The 16,467-nt window shown below is 43.3% G+C and overlaps 1 protein-coding gene across 1 annotated transcript in view; it reads left to right on the top strand.

Annotated features, from left to right (window-relative positions):
- The window catches only part of LOC144532845 (uncharacterized), a 64,030-nt gene extending 48,903 nt beyond the window's left edge, over positions 1-15,127 (top strand). Inside the window, exons 3-5 of the mRNA XM_078273781.1 lie at positions 4,567-4,694; positions 7,587-7,711; positions 9,660-15,127. Coding sequence (XP_078129907.1) covers positions 4,567-4,694; positions 7,587-7,711; positions 9,660-14,083 — 4,677 coding nt within the window. The 3' untranslated portion in view covers positions 14,084-15,127. The remainder of the gene's footprint in view (positions 1-4,566; positions 4,695-7,586; positions 7,712-9,659) is intronic.
- The last annotated feature ends 1,340 nt before the right edge of the window (positions 15,128-16,467 follow it).

Here is a 16,467-nt window from a genome sequence, read left to right as displayed (position 1 = left end):
TCTTATGACCAGTAGGACTGCCAACGTCTACTGATTGATTTTATGACACGGGAATGTTGTAGATTGAGTGTGACTTACAAGGATATTATCAATGTCAATAAATGTGCTTAAAAAATAAAGGGTTACACTTTACTTGAAGGTATCTACATAAAGGCCCGGACACACCGAGCCGATAATCGGCCGTTGGACAGTCTGGCGACAGTGACTCGAGTCTGTTCGGTGTGTTCCGTGCCGTCCTCCGTCTGAGGGGCCGTCGACCTTCCTTTTGGCCGATTTGACATGTATAATCGGCGGGGCAGGCACTGCAGGCAGTCGGACTCAAATGACCCATCTGATTGGTAGAGTGCTAACCCGGAAACGGGGCGCGGAATGAGCGTGACTAGAGTCTCTCAAAATCTGACGAAAATCTTTTAAACTGACCTTTGTTGATCTGAAATGAAGACAGATTCAGCAACTGCATGGCCCATTTATCGCTTAAAATGTTTTCAGAAACTATTTCGGTGAACTATTTTAGTACAATATGAGATCGTATTCTGAACACGCCACCATGACAGTCTGGCTTTGAATTTCCAGACCCACGTCAGCTGGGTCCCCAATCACCTGCTGGTTTTCATTTTTTGGGCGACAATACAGATTAGCGCCGCCTGCTGTTATGGAGACGTATTACCTCTCGTCACTTTGGTGTGTTCCGAGGCATTTTTTGACCAATTTGGGGAGACTGATCAGCCCAACTGCCTTTTCTGCCAACGTTTGGCCGTCGGCTCTGTGTGTCTGGGCCTTTAGAGTGACATGACACTGTCATGAACGTGTCATAAACATTATAAACAAGTCATAAACGTTTATGACATAACGCTTCTTTTAGTAAGTGTCACCTAAAAAAAAAATTATTATCGGTTTAAGTGTTGTTGTATATTTAGGATATTTGTACAACTCTACCTTGCTGTCAGACAGCCCTTTCAGACGGGGAACTGAAGCCGTTATCTCTGCTCTCTTTAGAGCCACTGGACTCTTTTGACAGTCATTTTACATCTCAGAACACAGGAGTTGCTGGTCCACCGTTGCCTCATTCAGTTAGTAAGTGTTATTGTTTAACTTGTTTTTTTAAAAGGGTTAGTAAGGGTTAGGAATTAACAAAACTATCAAACAAACTAACTGATCGAGGCAGCGGTAGACCAATACGACCCGTGTTCTGCGAGTTGTAAAGGGCTGTCTGATGGCAAGGTAAAGCAGTGAAAATATTCTAAATATATACACTTAATCTGAACTATCCGGTTACACTTTACTAGAAGGTATCTACATAAGAGTGACATGACACTGTCATGAACGTGTCATAAAACATTATAAACAAGTCATAAACGTTTATGACATAACGCTTCATAACGCCACATAAGTGTCATTCGGTTTTGTCATGACAAGTTAGAGTTACAGTTAGGGTTCATGTGTCATGACAGTGTCATGTGTTTATGACACTGTCATGTCACTCTTATGTAGATACCGTCAAGTGTTACTGACTATCCTTTAAAAGAAAAAAGCTGTGTGTAATATTTTATCGATTTACTTTTGCAAAAAAAGGTCACTGTAATCTGAGTTTATCAATTCTGAATGCTGATTGGTATAAATATTTCTCTTTCTTTTTCTTTGTTCTTGAGAGTACTCTCTCTAGAACTTTTGCTTATAAAATCCTAAAATAAGCAATTCTATGAACTCATCTCCTCAGAAAAATGTTATTACAATTCTATCAATACAAACAAATATTTACGACAGTTATCTAGGGCATCCTTCTAGGTTAAAATCAATAGTACATCAACACTGATTATATAATAACACACAGGTTATCAATAGTGATAGAAAAATAGGGGGAATTATGTCTTATGTCTTGTGATATTCCTACGCTTTCTATGATAATTTATATATATATATATATATATATATATATAAAAATCTGTTTTCAGTGTCAAGTAAAACAGTTTGTTGTTCCATAGTGGGATGTGGAGGAAGGCGACTCTGAGAACTTGCAGCTGTTTGTGTGTTTACAAAATTATAGGTGCTGGGAGGAACGTATTTGCTGCAATTATCATTTGTTCGCTTGCGAGCGATGAAAGAGGCATACTATTTTTCACAGTTAGCTGAGTTATTAGGTTTACTTGAGGATGCAGAGCATTTAGGGCACATTGTTCGAGACACTTGCAGGAAATGGATTTTCTAGCAGTAATATTCTCCAGCCTGTACACACACACACACACACACACACACACACACACACACACACACACACACACACACACACACACACACACACACACACAAACACACAGAGCTAAGCTGCCCGTCTTTTGGTTCATGGTCAGTCACGGTCCCATATTCTTTTGGAAATGAAGTGGTTTGCAGAGAGGCTACGTCACAGGCACTTGATGTGCTGCTGTGATGGATACAGACTGAGAAAAACAGCCAGTTTATCCTACATTGTTACTGCTTAAAGAGGCTGTATGTTTTTTCTAATTGAATATCTAATTTACACAGTGAGATCTGTGAGTAGGAGGAAGGTGACACATTATTTTTTCTGTTAGTTCTGTGTTCAGTGCTCTGGAACTGAAAGGAAACAATGCCTCTGAGGTTAAAGAGGGGTTTACATCCACATCTGATGAACTGTGTTAGACACAGTCCTCTCTCTTCTTGGCTCGTTAATCACAAAGACATTGTTTACTCAAAATCCAATGTGCAAAAGTACCAAGTGTCACTATCCTTCCAATCTGTAAGGTGGAGAGGGGTAAAACACAATACTGTCCTACTGGGGAAGGTAGAGTGGGTTTGCACCTGTCCATTTGGCATTACCAGAGACAATACACTTAATCACTTCAACATTTAATATAATAACAATAGATCCTAATGCTCACAAAAGAGATGCAGCAAGGTTTGCAGTTTGTCATGACAGAGGAGTGGGCCACATGTATGAACAAAGTGTGCACACGAAAGGATTTCCCACAAACTGGTATTGCTAAAAGAAGAATGTGTGGTGAGAAGCCATACATCAGACCAGGCGTACAAAAGATTTTCTAGAGATAAGGTGGACATGAAATATAAGGTTTGAGACGTAATCTTAAAAGGTATAATATGCAGTATTTTACTAAAAAAACAATGTATAGACTAATACAAACAGAATCCCTCTCAATCATCACTTATGACCCACTAGAAGTGTGTGGAGGTGTCTGTACCTGCACAGACCCTGCCTGTCCTCTGCCTGGATTTTCTCTTTTCTTTTTATTTTGCTGTGTATGGGGGCGTTTATGGCTGTCAGCAGGGAGCCTTTTTGGCCCCATGTGGGTAACAGCGTGCAGGTTGTGCGGCCCGTTTTCATTCCTCCCAGGTACTGCTTTGTCACGCGCCTCTGCTTCTCATACCGACACACAGGTCACATTCCCACAGAGCTGTGGGTGTGCTTATTTGTGCTCAAGAACGCAACAGCTGTAAAACAATCAGAAAATAGCATTTAATTCTTCCGATTCACTGCTTTGTTTGGCGCTTCCTCTCTTCCTTCATTCCAAAATAGCAAAACTCAGGTATTATATCAGTACTAGTACAAGAAATGATAGCCAGCCAAACTTCCCACTGGCAGTATCAAATAATACATAAAATGGATTTTACGTCCCGCTGTTTTAAGATATCTGCCTCTTAGATTTCTGCCATTTTCATGTAATTGTCGGCAACATTAGAAATGTTTTTAGTAATTAACAAATTCACTTTATAAGTCCTGTAAACCAAAAAGTCAACAGGTTTTAACACATAAGAAGTCAAGTTTTTCGCTTTGACTGTCACACAGGTGTTGATTTAACTCTATGGTTATTTTTATGTTTGGTGTTGTTTATCTGTGGTCTATTATGAGGTTTTCTTGTCATTTCCCCCTGTCCACTCCTCACTGTATATGTACACCTTCTAAGAAATGCTGAAGCTACACTGCAAACTTTAAAAAAAAAAACAACAACAACAACAACACTGTCTTCCTGCCTGTCTCTTTGTCCCAATGTGTTTGTATCTGTCTGTCTGTCTCTGTGTTTTATCTCTCTGTCTATTCTGGTCTGTTTATCTATTTGTCGGTTTCTGCTCGCCCCGCTGTCTGTCTGTTGTCATCTGTCTGTCTGTGATATGAACCCACCGGTCTATTATTATTATTATTATTTGTGACACACACACTAGCGTGCACAGTATCTGTATCTCCGGCTTGCAGACAGTGCTCAGTAAGTGAATTAAGCTGGTCTGGACTGTACTAAAGCTGACACTGGCGCACATACACACAGACACACACACACACACACACACACACACACACACACACACACACACACACACACACACACACACACACACACAGCAGATAAAGAATTGCAGAGTGGAGAGACAAACTCTCACACACATGCACAGAAACAGAATGCATTGACGTATTTAGATAAATTGACCTCTAAATCTAAATCTACAATAATACTAATACCCATACAACTACTGCTACCACTATTATCTCCACTACCACTACTACAAATATGAATGATCCTAATCCTTGTGCTTGTCCTTCAGCGCCTCAAGGAGCTGAAACAGAGGGAGTTTTACAGAGCGCTGGCCTGCAGGAGGCAGAGGAGACGCAGGGAGGAGAAGAGAGAGCTGAGGAGGCTCCAGAAGCATGAAGAGAGGAGAACGGGAGAGTGGTGAGTAATAGGGCTGCAACTAACCATTTATTTTCATTGTCGATTAATCTGTTGATCATTTCTCGATTAATCCATCCGTTTTTTCGTGTATAAAATGTCAGAAAATTGTAAAAAAATGTCGATCAGTGTTTCCCAAAGCCCAAGATGACGTCCTCAAATGTCTTGTTTTGTCCACAACGCAAAGATATTGAGTTGACTGTCACAGAGGAGAGAAGAAACTAGGAAATATTCACATTTAAGAAGCTGGAATCAGAGAATTTTTACTTTTTCTTCATGATCAACAAGCACGGTTATCACTAGTAGATGGAGATATTTTATGCTACTTGATATAAAAGTAACTGTTTAAAAAAATCAGCTTGAAGGAGTTTCTTTGAAATAAATCAATGTGCATATTATGAAGTCACGTTTTAGAAAAGAGAACAATGTTTTCATTTCCTTTACGGTGAGAAGAGGACAAAACGAATACAAAATTAACCTGTTCCCTGAAGGTCCTTTCACTGCGAAGGTACTCAGTATTTCAGTAAATCTACTTTAAGAATTTAAAGGACAATTCTGGCGCAAAATGAACCTAGGGGTTAATAACATATGTGTACCGAGTCGAACGCTCTCTGGGACATGTTTTCATGACATGTTAGCTTGAAGCTAGCTACCGCAAACTGGGGATTAGCTGCTAACGCTAGCTTTTGGGGCACAGGGTAAATCCTTATTTCTACACCACTAACAAGGCTCGAAATAGCACCACACTTCAACGGTAGCATAATGAGGGTCCCTACATGTAAACCGAAGCATTGAGAACTTTGTAAGTGTACAGACAGTTTATTACAAAGTACACATATGTTGAATACATTGAATTGTCCTTTAAGCATTTAACTTTTTAAGCTGCAATAATCAATATTTGTATATTAACATTTAGTATTATTGGTGCTTTAGCATCTTTTAACTCAGTGTTTTGGTATCATGGCCCTAAAGTTACATGGTTTATTCTCACCACTTAAATTAATCCTGTTTCCAGCAGCAGTTGGCAGCTGTTTTCAGCAACAACAAAACTCTGATAAAACTGACTTACAGCTTACAGCTGTGTGTTTATGTTACTAAAAAAAATCATTATAGCTTTCGGTGTGTTCATGGGTTGGTGTAAAGCTCCAACATCTGGGACTTTTTCAAGTGGGCTGCCAAACAGCGATGCCCTCACATGCTGTTAGTGTAACTGTTTGTCTTACAACCTGCAAGACAAATGATAAACAAACACAGAGGCCTGGAAACAGCTGATTTGGATGTGGCTGCTTCTTGCTGAAAACATGATACGATAAGAGTTTATTTGGCAAGCTACCAAATTGAAAATTTGGTTTCTCAAAATATATATACGATAGCACATGAATGCAAAATATGAAGCTGAAGAGCTGCAAGTCACAACCTGAAGACGCCCACGCAAAAATAAAGAGAACGTAGATCTCCGCCAAAAAATAGTCCCTGAAGACACGATTCAACATCCAGGAATTTGAAATCCATGCATGAAAGTTAGACTGACCGTTGAGCCAAATGTGTAGTAGACCTATTTAGAAACACTGTGTGTAACTGACTGACATGTTTGTTTCACATGAGTAAAAATAAAACACAGGAGAAAAAGAGAGATCACTAACTAGCTCCCTGGTTACGACGAGCGTTGGCACAGCAACCGATAAAATGCATCTTGCTGTGCTTAATGGGGACAATCAGCATGGCTATAAAGTGTTTCTGACCAATCACGTCGTGTTGCTGAACCCATTCGCTGCACAGAAAGTCGTGTATCAGTATCGGCTGTCACTGCCATTTTCAGATTTGCAACAATGCAGTTTGGCTCCTGGCACGAAGCGAGAGAGAGGAGAAGCATGGCCAAATTGATTTTCAGCTGGATTTCAGCTCTACTCTCCTCTCGCCCTCCGCAACGCTTGTCTCCTTGTTTCCCTTTTGTTGTCTTCCTTTCTTCTTTATTTCCTTTTACTTTTAATCCTCTCCTTTCCTCCCCTTTGCCTTTTGTCCTTGTTCCTTTTGTTTCACCCCTTTTCTTTTCATCCTTTCCTCTCATTTCTTTCCTTATCTCCTCTTCATTTTTTACCTCTCCCCTCTCATTTCTTTCCTCCTGTCCCTTTCTCCTCCCCACTCCTTTCTTCCTTTTATCCTCTCCTCTTTTCATTTGTTACCCTTTCGTCCTCACCTCTCCTCCTTCATTCCTGTACACCTCCTCCTTCAATCCTCTCCTCCTCATCCTCCTTTCCTTTTTATTTATATCCTTTTCTCCTGCTCTTCTCTTTCCTCCTTTCCTTCCGCCTTCTCCTCTAATCCCTTTTTTTTTTTTTTTCCTGTTCGACTCATTTCATCTCCTCCTTCCTTTCTACTTATCCTTTCCTCTCGTCACTTGTTTCCTCCTCCTTTCCATTTAATTGGTTTCCTTTCATCCTCACTTTCCTCTTATCCTCCTCTCCTCTTTCCTTTCATCCTTTCCTTCTGTCCTTTTCTCCTCTCCTCTTTCTTCCTCTCCTCCCTTTTTTCATGCGTCCCCTTTCGTCCTCTCCTCTTCTCCTTAATTCCTTTCCACTCATAATTTTCTCCTTTGCTCTCTCTTCTCCTTTTCATTTCCTTCCTTTTCTCTCCTAATGTTTTCGTTCTTTCGTCTTCATTCCTTTCCTCCCATATCATTTTTTCCCTTTCATCCTCCTCTTCTCTCCTCCTTCATTCCTTTCCACTCATCTTTTTCTCCTTTCCTTCTTTACTCTCCTCTTATTCTCACCATCATTTTCCTCCTTTCCTTTTCTTTTTGTTATCTTTCATCCCTGCTTTCCTCTTGTCCTCCTATCTTGTTTTCTTTTGTCCTTTCCTCATCTTTTCACTTCTTTCCTTCTCTCCTCTCCTCAGCGCTCCAGGTTCTGGTCCCATGTTCCGGTCCACCACAGTGGCGGTGGAACCAGCAAACCAGACCAGACCGGACTCTGTGCAGAACTGGGGCGACAACAACACGAGCAGCGCCCCACTGGGAACAAGTAAGAACTTGGCATGTAGTCTGCTACATGAATATTTTATGAGTATGTGTTTGGTTTTGCTGATGGAGATATCACTCTTGATATTGAGCAATTAAACGGAGTGTGTAAATGGAGTCCGCTGCAGTAACGCTGAAATATCTTTATCGACAGAAGACTTTAGAACGGCTCTGAAATCTTTGTGTAAGATGTAAAATGCACAGAGATGAGAAGTTACAGTTTCAGGACCAAGTGCTATACAACCGAACAAGTGGAACAATTATTTAGTCAATGAAATATTGCTCCAGGTGGGCTCGGTCAGAGTAGCAGAACGGCAGACTGAAATCAATTGATTTCAATAGAGTTGAACTCTGGTGAACTTTGTCACACAAATCCCTGCCACTGACACTGACTGAATTGCAAACAGTCTTGACAGTGCTGACCTTTAAGTGAATATAGAGTTGGAGAATAAAGGAAGCTATGGTATTAGTTGAGTCACACCACCCTATTTAACTGCTCTGCTGGAAGAGCAAACTGCTCCACCGTCCACAAAAGAGATGCGGCATGGTTTGCAGTTAGTCATGACAGAGGAGTGGATGGTACAAATATACATTCCTTTAAATTCAAAGGGGGGGATTTCTGGTTGTGTGTTAAGGGTTTGGGGTGTAGCTACAGAGCCTGCCTGTTGCCGCCGTAGGCTATAACACATCTGACACACATCTCCTCAAACAACATTCAGAAAGTTGACGAAAGCCTTAGTAATCTTCTTTTCACACATATATAGGAAAGCCAACTCCCCTGCAAACCCTATGCACAAACTCCACTCTTATTGCTATACCTTTTTTTATTTCTACTTTTGTGGTGATTTTTACTTTTCACACTAAGATAAGCAAAATAACACTGCACGTAGTTGCAAGTTCATTAGGTACAGTACTTTGTCCTCCCCATTCATTTCAAGGTAGACCATTAGAAACACTTCTCAGTATAGCACAATTCAAGTCCACAGCACCACAAACGACAGCCTTCAAAACGACCATGAAGTTAAATCAACACCTCTCAAAAACACTTTCAACAAAAACTGAACCTTGAGAATGACTTTGGAGTAATATTTTCCGTTTGAATTTGTTCTGATTCAGGAGGTGATATCTGCTGCCTTCAGTCCATCTCAAGTGGATTTTAGAGTGCAAGATTTTTTTAAATAAAGAAAGCATGAGCATGAAGGAATTGGAATCAGCGTTCCTGTGGTGTTAAAGGATCAATCTATTGTCTTTTTCTGAAAAATACATGTGTTGCATATTGAGTAAAGTCTCTTTTCTCATTTTAAAGTTGAATCCGATAGAAAAGTTCGACAACTGCATTTAAAGGCGACCCTCTCCGAGTGATTAATGCATTTTCACATTTAGTACTGGAAGAGTAATAATTCATTTGAAGGCTTCCCTTCAAAAACTCGATTGTTGAACAAAAGAAGTTTTTGGTGTGAGTGGAAGGCACATTATGGATTACTTTTAAAGTTATGAGTCATCTGGAAACCTTCACTTAAGAAATAATTTGCCTTAATCATCTGCCACACTGATGTATAGACAGATGAATGTCTGGCAGCATGTTGTGCTCCAAAGTGGATAGAAATTTCAAGTTGCAATAAAACCCTTAATCTTTTTCCCCCCATTTCTATGTGTGAGCCACACATTCATCCCTGTGCTTATGTTTTTGTTAAGTCCATCCTACACCCATTAATTCAATTCAGATGTGTTAAAAGCAACAAAAAGAGTAATGGTGAAGAGCCAGAACGCTGAATAAATGCATAAGAACTTACTGTATGGGAAGTCTTAAAAATGAATGCTATTCTTCTACATGTATCCCTCCCTACTCCCTTTATTTTTAGTCAAGTTCGGCAGATGTTCCCATTATGTTTTGCATGCAAATGTAACCAGTTTCAGCTGCTCTAATCCTTTCTGCTCTCCCCTCCATCTAGATCCTCAAACCCCGCTGATCCAGCCCTTCCTTCCCCTGGACCCTGCACTGGAAACCAGACTCCTGAGCAACACACAGTGGGCGTACGACCCAATGGACACCAACAGCACTCAGACTACTGCTGCTGAATCCTGCATCCTCAACGAGACCCAAATGGACTACAATGAGCTGACCACAAACAACACGATGAACACAAATATCAACACTACCAAAACCAGGCACTTTAACAAGATCCCTTGGGCTCACAATTATTTAAGCAACCCCATTACTCCCAATAACATCCCAACGACTGCCACCAGCACCGCCACTAATGGCTCAATTTTCAACACAACCACCGTGACCAACTTCAGCAAGACAATCGCCCCCGCCATTACTACTAACACGGCCGACATCGGCGTCAACAGTGGCAGAGCAGTATGCGGACCAACCGTCCAGTCTGTCCGCAGCAGAGTCCGCCCCGTGTCCTTCTCGCTGCCCAAAAGGAGCTGTGTCCTCCTCCACCAATCAGCTGCCGTCTTCATCCAAGCCGGGCGAGGCTCTGGCTTGTCGGGGAAGCAAGAAGGTGTGATGGGGCAAGAAAAAGTCAAAGATCCGCGGGAGAAAGTTGCAGATCAGCAGCTCAAATCTCCAGTATCTGCGGACGTGGACATTGTAGGCGTGGGTCACTCGGACACTGGAAACCAGCGCGGTGTGGACATTAAAACTGCAATCCAGCACTCTGAGGCTGGAACCAATATGCCTCCTGAGAGGGGAACTGGAGGACTCTCTGGGACTGGAGCCCAGGTTTCTTTATTTAATCGCAATGTAATCAGAGTTGAAGACTTTGTTATCAGTGGGAATGGAGCCCAGCACTCCTTATGTAATGACAATGGGACTGGAGCCCAAGTCGGCAGGGAAAGTGGGACTGGAGCTCATCATTGTTTAAACAGTTGGACACCAGGGCAGATTTCTGACAGTGGAAGCACAGTTGATGCTAAAGATTCAGTATGCAGAGACAGCGAGGCTGAAACCCACGACGATGTGGCCTATCGTACAGAGTTAAACCCCACCCAAGAACTGAAAGATCTGCTTTGTCCCGCTACAAATCAGCAAAAGTCAATTTCTGATGTGTTAAATGACACCAACGAGTCTTCAATCCAAACACAGCCCAAAGAATCAAGTTTCTCTCCGTCAAACGGGGCTAAAGGATCAACTTATTTGCCTACAAATCGCCCCAAAGAGCCGTTTTGCCGCGTCCTGAGCAGAGACGGTAGCCGGGTTCTTCTCTGGCCGTCGGAGATGGTCAGCTACACCAAGACCTTGCCCTCCATCTCCTACAGCATAAACCCTCTACTGTACGACTTCAGAGCACATAACAGGGCCAAGGAAAGGGGTGAGGAAAAGAAAAGAGGGCTAGAGGAAGGGAGGAAGAGAATAAAGCCGTCTGTGATCAAACAACCTGACTGCCAACAGAGGCAGGAAGCTATGGAGGGAGGACGGGAGGTGAAGATAGATGAAAGGGAAGAAGGAAGACAGGCAGGTAATCCTATGGAACCTGTAGCCCATTGTAGGGACGGCGGCGCGGTTCCGGCACACTGCGGCTGCCACGATGAAAGCGCTTTAAAATGTGTTCCAGTTTCCGCAGAGTGCCACCTTGTACCGATGCTGGGCCTTCAAAAAACAGGCAGGAAGAGGAGGAGGAAGAGGAGGGGAGGGGTGAGGAGAGGAATGAGGAAGAGGGGTAGGAGGAAAAGAGGAGAGGAGACAGAAAGAGGAAGAAGGATAATAAGTAGAGTTTCTGAGAATCAGATGTTTGAAGGGAGAGGAGACGAGAGGTTGAAAAGAGAGGGCAGCGAAAAAGAGGAGAGGAGAGAAAAAGGGCTATTAAGTAACCCTGCAGCGCATCGGCTGGTAGGAGGGAGAGAAAAGAAGATGAAGGGAGAGGAGAGAAGGACAAGAGGAGATCGGTCAGAGCGAGAGAGGGCAGGTAGAAATGACGAGAAGAGAGGAGCGCTATTAAGTAATCTTCCTGTGAATCGGTGTAATCGGTGTAACCAGCTGTGTCTGCAGGTGAAAAGGGAGGCCAGCAAGCATCAATCCCAGCAATCAGCCTCCGGGTGGGGCCAGGGACTCAGAAAGCTCCTCTGTAGGGGTGCAGCATGTAACTCAGTGATTAGCCCCGTCCCTGGGTCTGTCATAGAGACGCCATGCTGTCCTGCAATTACACCCGAGCTTGCTCAGAATGACAGAGAGACGGGGGAGATACACAAAAATACACAAGCAGGGAAGCACGAAGGGCAGAGTCATGAGGAGCAAAGAAATCTGAGCAAGACAGAGATAAGAGCCGTTCAGGATGCTAAAGAAAACGCGTGTAACCTAGTGATTAGTGGCGTTTCTGTTCCCAGTCGAGAAGCAGCACGCGAGCCAGAAATGTGTCTTGTTCCTACACCTCATGGGGAAACAGCATGTGATCCAGCGATTAGTCTTGTCCCTGCACCCTTTAGAGGAACAGCGGTTAGTCAAAGACAAACAATACCTGCAGCAAGCAGCCACCCTGCGTTAGGCTTTGCCCCACGCTGCTCCACACAACAGCCAGAAACACGGCCGAGAATGAGATCGGCCTGCACAGACATGACCCTCCCTGGCGATGCAATTCCGATGTCAAAGAGAGTAGAAACATCCGGCAAGAGAAAGACAGAATCTCCCGAGGCTGGGGAAACACCAAAGAAGAAACGGAAAAGGGGAAGGAGACAAACGAGGAGAGTTGTATGTGTTTTGAGACAGGAAAGGGCTTGTGGTGGGTTGAAGGCTGGCCTCGGCGTAGGCGAGGACGCCACAAAACTCAACAAGACTGGGACACTTCTGGACAACCGCCTGGGCAGTCCAGAGGGCAACAGGACGGAGAAAAACACTGACTGCCACTTTCTCTTCGGGATGAAACACCATCTGTGTCATGAAACAAATAATAGCGAGGGAACATTTACCTGTAACAGCGCTGACAAACTCAAGCACCACTGCCGCTGCGATGACAGGAAAGGCGGCAACTGCAATGCCGATGATTACAGTCAATTTATCTCCGATGCTTCTGTAGGCGAGCAGAAGAGGATGTGCTGGACTGAGAAACCTTTGAGTGACTGCCACACCTGTAGCACACCAAGTGACCGCAGTCAGTGCGATAAAAAGTGCAACAGAGATGGAAAGCATGATGCTCATGACAATCCTCACGACAAACGCAATCCGAGCTGTGGCGGCAGTGAGACGGACAAAGACGAGGATCATTCGCGTGATCGCGTGGACAAACGTCGCTCAACTAATGGGAGTGACAACCCTACCTGTAACACCATGGACACACCTGTTGACTCCTTCACCCGCTGCACCAACGAAACACATGCTGACCACTGTCAATGTGAAAACAAGCCAGCAAAGAGTGAAAAAATGGCAAACGACGCTGACAAAACAGCAGCTTTTAGTGGGCAAACTGCAGCTCAGAGCCAGAGCTCAGATTGTAATGACTGCTCTAGGTGTAAAACACATGGCACATGTCATCACACTTGTGATTATAACCAAACAAATAACAAAAGGGGGCTCAGTGAGGAGGATGAAAGCAAACCGCAGTGTCACATCCAACACAAAAACAACCTCTCTGAATCGGCAGTTGATTATCAAACCTGCAGCGGTATTGATCCCGGAAATGCAGATGGCTGTGATGATATTGACGGTGGTCAGCGTGATTATCATGACAATAATCATGTCACTGATTGTAATCACTGTGCTCATGTTGTTGTCGAGAACAGTGCCAGAGGTGCATCGGAAGCCGTCGCTCTCGTGAGCGTACGCACGGAGCAGAGAGAGGCGGAAAGAGATGCTGAGAGGGAGAGAAAGGAAGAGGAGGAGAGACAGATGGAGAGGAAAAAGGTAAAGGAGAAGCAAAAAGAGTGGGAGAGGGAGTGGGTGAGGAGAAAGGAGAAAGAAAGGGAGGACAGGGAGAGAAGGAAGGAGCTAGAATTCGAACATCTCTACACGGAGAAGAGGCCTCGTTTTCCTCACGCCCTCCCTCCGCAGTGCATCCCCCTCCACGCTCCTCTCCTCCTCCCGCCTTCCCTCTCCTCCTCTTCCTCTTTCTCCTTCCGCCACACCATCATCCAGCATCACCTCTCCCTTCTCCCTCCTCCGTCCCACCTCCCCGTTCATTCATACCCTCATCTTCTCCCCTCTTTCTCCCCACACCTCTCTCCTCTCACTCTTAATCCGCCTCCTGCTCCCCCACCACCACCACCACCTCATCCTCCTCTCCATCCGTCTTTCTACTCCGCGTCCCCCATCCCTTTCCTGGATGCCCCCGGTCCATATCCCTTAGCAACCGCGTTTCATCCCATGCAGAGTCACCATCCGTCTCTTTATCCCCGGCCCCATCCTGCAGTCATGCCCTTACAGGTGTTGTTCTAAAAAAAGAAACAAAAAAAATAGACTCATTAAAGGTACATTCACCCATTTTTCCAAGACAACCGTTGTCAGCTAGGTGAAAGCAGTTTTTCATGTGTTGTTATACCTGCATCCTCAATTTACAATTTCAGGAAGACTGAAGTAGAAAAACAAAGCCAATCTTTCTTAAAGCCAAACCCTTCATCACCCCGTCCAAACACTCAAAGCACTGATTCACACGTGAACAAATGATGGCTAATTATCTTCATCAGTTGGAATCCCGCTCGAAATGAGCCTCAGGTGCCCAGCCAGTGGAATCGCAGTGGGGATACACAGCTGGGCTCGTTTCCCTCGGCAGAAATCAGTCGACGCTCCCATTTTGCATTTTTAATCAATGATTTGCTCCGTTTTAAATCACGTTGGAAACTATGGTTTGTGACTTTAAAAGGACAAAGCTATCCTCAGACATCTTCAATCTGTGATAATAAATGCAGGATTTTTTTCGCTTTCTTGTTGAAATTTACATTTTTCCTCCCTGAGAGCTTTTACTACAGTTGGTCATTTCCTACTTTGAATGACTTTCTCAGCTGGAGGTTATTAAGAGCTGATGGCCTGCATTACTTTATAAGCTAGCCTCTGTTTCGGTAGCCCCGGTGAGGAAGTCTATTTTCCCAATAGAAGGTTTCTATAAGATGGAAACAAGCTCCTGGGGCTTTCTGTGCAAACTTATTATTAAAATGAAATGAAATATCTGCTACTTTACTGAGTAGTACAATTTGAGTGCTTCATCATTTTAACAAAAATTAAACAATCCTTTTGTCACAAACGTCTCTGAACAGCACCCATGTATATTCAACCTTATCTTAAAAAAGCTCAAACTACAGAATAGCCATGTCCCGATTCCTTTCTACATACTAATAAAAGTGACTAAATTAAGTATACTCAAAGGTGTCAGGATGTAGGCTAAATTAAGGTGGTTTTTTGATGGACACTATTGCTCCACAATGCACTGCATAAAGGAAGTTGAGAAGCTGCTCACAGCTGGAGATTAATTCATGATCATGGTAATAGCTTCAGGACCCCTTTTGAAAAGTGAGTGAAATCCTTGGGAAACACATTTTGTTTTCTCTTTGGGAAGTTTAATTGGCAGTGCCATTTTAAAGTGGATTAAAAAGTTTGATTGACAGCCAATGGGGTAAATCTTTCTGTTAGCACAGAATAGAACAGTACATAAAAAATGAGAACATACTGTATACTTTTAGTTTGTAAAATGGATACAGCTCGTCTTATTGCTGCATACAGGCCAACTGATTCTGTCACTAGTTTATACATTGTATCTCAGCCTCTTCTGAAGTGTATTTCTCCCTGTGTGAGAGTTAAACGTCGGAGCAAAATGTTACGTTTGAAACAAAGCCTTTGCTCTTTGATTTTGAGGGAGTGACTCAAGCGTCTGACCTTTACTCTTGACGTTTTAGACTGTTGATTTTCTGCCATCTCGTCCATTGCAGCTGCACTAAAAATATCCCAAAAGTGCTTTACACTTTACATTTAATGACTCATGCAAAGAAACAAAGGCCAAAACACACACACACACACACACACACACACACACACACAGAGTGATTCAGCACGTCCTGGGACACATTCGGCTTCAACAGTCTGGGAGAGGAAGGCGTGGAGATGAAGATTTGATTGTCAGGTAATCACAAAACAACAATCCCCCCCGGTTGTCATTCATTGGTTGCTTGTTGCAGTTTGACAGGTGATTTCCCACGCTGTGTTCCACGAACGAAACAACACCAAAGCACCTCAGCACTTCGCAAACTCAGTCGCATCCTTTCATTCATGTGCAGGAAGGTTCAAAGAGTTCCTTGCTAGCAGCACTTTTCCATGTGAACAGCCCCTCAGGGTGGATTTTTACTTTAAAGCTAAGGGTTAATCGTGGATCCGCCCTTCTTACTTCAAATTGTCTTATTTTGAGTCTTACTTTGTGTCAGTAAGTGAAGCAGAAATACCTCACAAATAACACGTGTGACGCTCAGACTTTCGGAGGTGTGTATGGCAGGAGTAACGACTTGTACCACATTTTTTCTCATACGTTTTCTCTCACTCGTCTGAAGTTGAACATCTGGCTGCGATGGCTTTGGGGCATAACTGGCAGCGCCTACCCATCTCAGTGACTATAGATCATTGTGGTACAGGCAGCAATGACAAAAAAACCAAAATAATTAAAACAATATGCATGAAAATTAGACTACAAGAAGCAGATCTTGTGGGCGAATCACCGTCCTTATTCTCACTTAGACTTTCAGGCAAGCAATGTAAGAAATACCTTGGTCGTATTGATCCCAGAAGCCTGGACACACACTGTTTAAAGCATTACAGTTTTCAATTGCAGCCCAGCATAT

Source organism: Sander vitreus, chromosome 17 (assembly GCF_031162955.1).
Source record: "Sander vitreus isolate 19-12246 chromosome 17, sanVit1, whole genome shotgun sequence".
NCBI classification, from domain to species: domain Eukaryota; kingdom Metazoa; phylum Chordata; class Actinopteri; order Perciformes; family Percidae; genus Sander; species Sander vitreus.
The sequence above is the reverse complement of the archived record's forward strand: the minus strand, read 5'-3'. Positions and strand labels throughout refer to the sequence as shown.